The following is a 5,889-nucleotide window of genomic DNA, read 5'->3' as shown; positions in this document are numbered from 1 at the left end:
TTCTGGTCTGCTTTACATCAATTTTATTCCTCAACAATAAGATAAATGTTTCAAGATGTAAACTGTTAATGCAGAGAATAGGGATTGAAAGACAAGATTTTCTAGTAAAGTAATTGGGCTTGAAGCATACACTTCCTGTAACTGCCTATTCTCCTAAGCTGAGCACACGCGTACAACAAAGCCTGCCACTCCCTATGTGCAAATCTGCATACATACCATGTAACTTTGGTTAAAACATGTTTAGCTTCTATCAAACACATCATGGAAGCTACACAAATGACTCTAAACATAACAATGAGGTAAGTTCAAAGTCTACTAGTGCAAAAAGCAAGCACTGCCCAAAGCAAAGCACACACGTGAAATGAAGGCGGGTGACTCTCCCACGAGAGCTGCTAGATGACCAACCAGAGGTGCTCCTTGTGAACACTGCTTGGAAAGTACCCATTTAATGACTAAGGATCCATGTGCCCCAGAAAGGTCTCCTTCCAACACCAGACGAGTGCTCAGAGACCACTCGTGTGTCTAACAATTTGCATATTTTCTTCAAGAGAAATTTAATTAGTGAGACGCATTAATTACAAATACTGTAGTATAAAAATCCCAGTCTTTACAAAAATCATATATTAAAATATTCTATACACTTTAAGTTAGTAACTGGCATATATATCAATTCTTCACAATTAGAGTCATCTTCACTGGGCATATCATATGTAAAGTTGGAGGGCACAGCTGCTCAGCCCTCTACACTGGCATTGAGATTGTGTGGCAAAGCAAGCTAGCTAGACCTGCGCTCCTAGTCACGGCAGCTCTCAGCCTGAAATACCTTCTGCAGTTATTGCTCTACACATACTCATTTCTAAACTGACTATGCGCTCAAACTGAGACTCGAGAAGGTGTAAAGAAAGTCACCTGCAGCCAATGGTCACAGGGTTATCAGCATCTCTCGGTGGTCAGGAGCCTAGACTGGCTGTCTAATGCTTTTATTTCTGGTATAAAAAAGCGTAAACAATTTTGAGGTAAAAATAATGCAAAAATAAAACATCTAGGCATTTACAAAAATCTTACAAATGTTTCAAACACTATTTAAAAACTTGTGTCCTATTAAGGTGCTTACTTCTTCAAGAGGAGGACACGTTCTGCTTTCTACTGAAGTGGCAGACAGCACAGCTGGACAGCCAGGAAGACTGCTGACAAGCACAGTGTGCAGGCTGCACCCAACTTCTAGAGGAAACAGTTTAGAGCTGAAAGGGACCTTTACCTGCTAGTGCAGGCATTACAGGTTGAGTGCTTTAGCTGAAGATATATTCTGATATAGTGGTCATATATAGAAGACTAGCCACTATCATTTTCATAGTTTGCTATGATTCTCAGGAAATAAAAACAGAGTTCCTGAGCTTGTCTTTTCCTTTTAATTTCTTAAGCTTGTGAGAACTATAATAAGGGAATAAAGTGGCTACTAAGGTCAGTGCAGAAAACCTGTGCACTGGGCAGCAGCTGGTGGAAGAGCACCTGCTCCTGGGCAGAGCTGAAGGGCATTTACCATGGGGCCCACCTTCGCCACAGCAAGGCCTACAACAGCCACTTCCTAGACTCAACTCAGTCGCTGCAGGGTGACTGAGTTACAGAGCCTTCATAAAAGATAAGGGGCAATGCACCTTACAACTTTTATCTTTGCTTTGCTATTTTTTCTTTATGAGTAGCTACATGGGTAAGGAAGAATCCATATACTAATTTTCAGTCTTTGCTTCTTTCTATTTTTATTGGGATCTAGAAGTGAGCAAATACATTTGAAGAACAATTTACAAACTCAAATTCATAACTGCTAGAAATACAGTCAGAGAATACTCTCAAAGAACACATCTTCATAACCAGTTACTAATAAATAACCATCACAACAGCGTTAATAAAAACAACTCAACTCAAAGGAGCCTTCTTATTGTTACCTTGAAGCCACCGAACTTGCGTGGCTGGTCCGTAGCCCTTCTCATTCTTGGCCGATATCCGGAACACAACGGCAGGTCGAGACGTGTAGTCAATGTGTGCATTTGCGAGCTGCCCAGAAGTCACGACACACGAGGTTTTCAGGCCACAGTAGATCCTCATGAACACAAGCTGGCTTGGATTATCTTGCATCTGTGCTGTGCGGATAGCCAAGTAGGCTGAGTATTCCAAAATGTTTCCAGAAGGTGAAGTTGGAGGCTCCCAGGAAAGGTGGATCCCTTCGACATTCTAGAGAAGAACCGGAGACTCTATATCACTTATCCTGTCTTAGAACACAGAGCCTGCCCTCTGTCACTGCGCTGGATATCACAACCGCTGACTACAACTTTACTGTAACCGGCTCTGGAGTTTACACACACTTCACCAAGTGAGACTGAAGTGTCCAGTCTGTCTATTGTGTCCCCCAAAAGGGGTTTTCTTCCTTAACAGAGGGCAAGAGATATTTATAAAAATACAATCAACTTCATATGTTCTAAAACTTCAAACTCTCCATGAGCTCTGCCTGGTGAAAACAAGACAATACAAACTCATCTCCAGCCCTGTGGCTTCATGCTGAAACTCTACTTGCTTGTAATTTCGGGTTGAAAAATACCATGCATGGCTCCCTAAACATACATTTACACATTTAACCCACCTCTCTGAGGGATCTTCCACGAGTGCTAGTAAAAATTTGTAAACACAGAAGTTTCGAATCATTCACACCACTGACAAGCCTGACTGGACCTGACAGATTACCTTGGAAATCCGGACTGTAGAAGGAGCTCCAGGAAAGCCAGGAATACACGTTTTAAATTCACTGATTTTGCTGAAAGGGCCTATTCCACAACCATTGATTGCAGCAACCCTGAATTTATAAACGGTTCCAGGAATAAGATCCTGTTTTTTTAGTAAACTGTAGTCAGGCACATCTGCATTTCCTACCTAAAATGCAAGGAATACACGAGTCAGAAAAGAAGGTACATTTATTATTACAAAGCTATAATTACTTGTTATTAGACAACAAAACTTTTGAAGAAACAGCTGTATTCGAGGGATCCAATTCCATCATGTATTTCCCTCTCTTACTCCAAGGGTAAATCTCTACTACAGAACCCATCAAGGCCCTTCCTGAATCAGATTCATATCCAATGGAAGATGAACCTCTGACTCTAAGGGGAAAGGCAAGAAAACTAAAACAAAAAACCAGAAGTGATACCACAACAAACAAAACAAATCCCCATCCCCACGTGAACTTGATGTGGAGAAGAATTTTAGACCTTCTGTCTGTCACACAACTGTCTTCCTGGGAGCAATGCCTTTAGAGACAGGGAAGCAAGCCTGCAGAAAAGGAGAGACTAAGGGTGGGCGATGGTGGCACAGGCCTTTAATCCCAGCACTTGGGAGGCAGAGGCAGGCGGATCTCTGTGAGTTCAGGACACTGAACAGATGTTAAATAATGCTATGCTCCTGGGTGGCAATACCCTCACATCTGTACCTTCCAAACATCTGGCAGCTGCTCTTCCTAACATCAGCACACCGTGGCACCAGAGTGGCAGTAGAGCATCCCGTCTGAAGCCTGCTCATCTCTACTGTAGAGGAAGACACCAGGCCTCAGAGAGGTCAGACAACTGACTTGCTTCTGTTCACACTGAGGAATACTGGAACTAAAAACTCAAACTCAAGTTTACTAGCTGCAGATTTTGATCTTTTGTTCTTAAAGAAAAATTAGGTAGCTAGCATGCTTTACGATGGATATAACCTTATATGGACACAGATTCATCCCCAGCCAGGGATTTCAGTAGCCATAAAAGTAATGATGGCTTACTAGACTTTTATAAAATCAAGAACTGGAAATATTCGCCAGGTGGTGGCGGCACACACACTTGGGAGCCACAGGCAGGCGGATCTCTGTGAGTTTGAGGCCAGCCAGGTCTACAGAGCCAGTTCCAGGACAGCCAGAGCTATACAGGAAAACCCTGTCAAAAAAAAACTAAATAACAACAACAATAATAAAATAAATGATTAAAAATATTCTATGTGAAAAAGAGGGAAGAATGCCAAAAGCTTTGCCAGAGAAACTAAACTGATACATGATGTGTGTACAAGATAACGAGATTTCACGCATGTGCTGAGAGAGAGAGAGACAGATAGGATAACAGGGTACCCCTTATCTGAAATAATTGGGTACAGCTTTCTTTTTTGTTGAGACAGGCTCTCACCATGTAACCCTGGCTGTCCTGGAACTCACTATATAGACTCAGCTGACTTCAAACTCACAGAGATCTGCTGCCTCTGCCTACTGAGCGTGTGTGCCATCATGCCCAGCTTGAAGCAGGTTTTTCTCATTGTGGTTATTTGTCTTTTGCTTTTTCTAAAATGGTCTCTCTGTGTATCCTTGACTGTTCTGAAACTCACTGTGTGAACCTGGCTGTCTCTGCGTCCTGAGTGCTAGGATTAAAGGTGTAGCTACCACCACCTGACAAAGTATTTTTTAAATGAAATGATGGTGTCCTATTACAAAAGCAACATTAAAGAATGTAAGATGATTACATATGCAGAGCTCTCGATAATACACCTTGGAAAGATCTCAATTTCCTTCCCTCAAATGACCAGAATCAGAGTTATTAAAACTAATCTCATTCTCGGGGTTCATAATTCACTTTTTTGTATATTTAGCTTGCTTTTTGAAGTGTCAGGAATTGTAGCCAAACTTACACACATGCTAGACATACATCCCCAATTATATCCTCAGCCCTCAAAATGTAAAAACACCAACAGTTACCTTTGACATACTTTGTTTTCCTTTTGGCAGCAAGTAAAATTGGCTCACCAAAGCGGTGTTGTTTTTAAAAATTCCCACATCACACCATTGATGTTCTGTTTTCAAAATAGCCACTGGATTTGAAGGTGTCTCTTTCTAATTTTAGAGAAAGGAAAATTTATGAAGACCTTATTGAGTACAGAAATGTCAAGAATTTTGCCAAGAGCGTTCACTGGTGAAGAGCACACATTACCAGCTCATGATGAACATTAGCTCAGAACCAACACGGTCTCAACAGACTGGGCCAACTGAAAATGGGATGGGGATGCCAATTCACCATGGTGTAACAGGACTCTCCGTAGGAGCCCGCTACTATTGACCTGGCTGCAGTTAGCGTGTTTCCCCGTCAGTGGCAGGTTAAAATGCCAGCTGTCATTTCAGAGACCCTCAGAAAGTATAATCCCATCAGAGAATGCCACTATCTGCTCCAGCAGGAACAGGTAGGAAGCTCCATTCCAAGTTGGCCTTTTTTCTAGGTTCAAAACCAACAAGCAGAGATCCAGTGATCTTTGAATGTGAAATATCTGTGCTTCTCCAAACCTAAACAGAGAAAAGATGTTCAAGACTAACACGTGATGTGAATATGCTTCAATATGTACTGAAAGAGCAGAGTAAGCTGCACACCTCTCTCTGCTTCAGAAACAGACCTCCTCCAACTTACGCTACTTTCGGTGGTACATTATCCTACCCCTGGAACTAACCTTTTAAAACCATCTTCTTTTGAATGGGACATTGTTCCCAGAAGCTCAAAACCAAAGTGGACTTCCGTGTTTATTTCTGACTTAAGTGCACGCGCATGGCTGCTGTTTCCTGCGACTCGGGCTAGGAGCAGCTCTGAGCTCGGCTCCCTGCGCTGCGCTGTAACAAGGCCTCAGAGACCGTTACGGAGCAGCTGCTGACTCCGACTGAAGGAACAACACAACTGTGACTGACATGCGCACGACAGATTCAGAAGGGAAATATCTCCAGTTCATAACCCTTCCCTGAGAAGAGTCTGCAAACACAGACTTAATGTTCTGGAAAAGTGAAAACCAATGAAGGAAAACACATGATCAAAATCCAAAAAAAAAAAAAAAGAAAAAAGAAAA

At 42.1% G+C, this 5,889-nt stretch overlaps 1 protein-coding gene across 2 annotated transcripts in view; it reads right to left on the bottom strand.

The window, feature by feature from the left end:
- The window catches only part of Hcfc2 (host cell factor C2), a 30,487-nt gene continuing 24,598 nt past the window's right edge, over positions 1-5,889 (bottom strand). For both annotated transcript variants that reach the window (XM_005358227.3, XM_013350401.2), the window contains 3 exons: positions 4,763-4,897; positions 2,737-2,922; positions 1-2,229 (listed from right to left, as the gene is read on the bottom strand). In XM_005358227.3, coding sequence (XP_005358284.1) covers positions 1,915-2,229; positions 2,737-2,922; positions 4,763-4,897 — 636 coding nt within the window. In that variant the 3' untranslated portion in view covers positions 1-1,914. The remainder of the gene's footprint in view (positions 2,230-2,736; positions 2,923-4,762; positions 4,898-5,889) is intronic.

This window comes from Microtus ochrogaster, chromosome 24 (genome assembly GCF_000317375.1).
Source record: "Microtus ochrogaster isolate Prairie Vole_2 chromosome 24, MicOch1.0, whole genome shotgun sequence".
NCBI classification, from domain to species: Eukaryota; Metazoa; Chordata; class Mammalia; order Rodentia; family Cricetidae; genus Microtus; species Microtus ochrogaster.
This window is presented reverse-complemented; position numbering and strand designations above follow the sequence as displayed.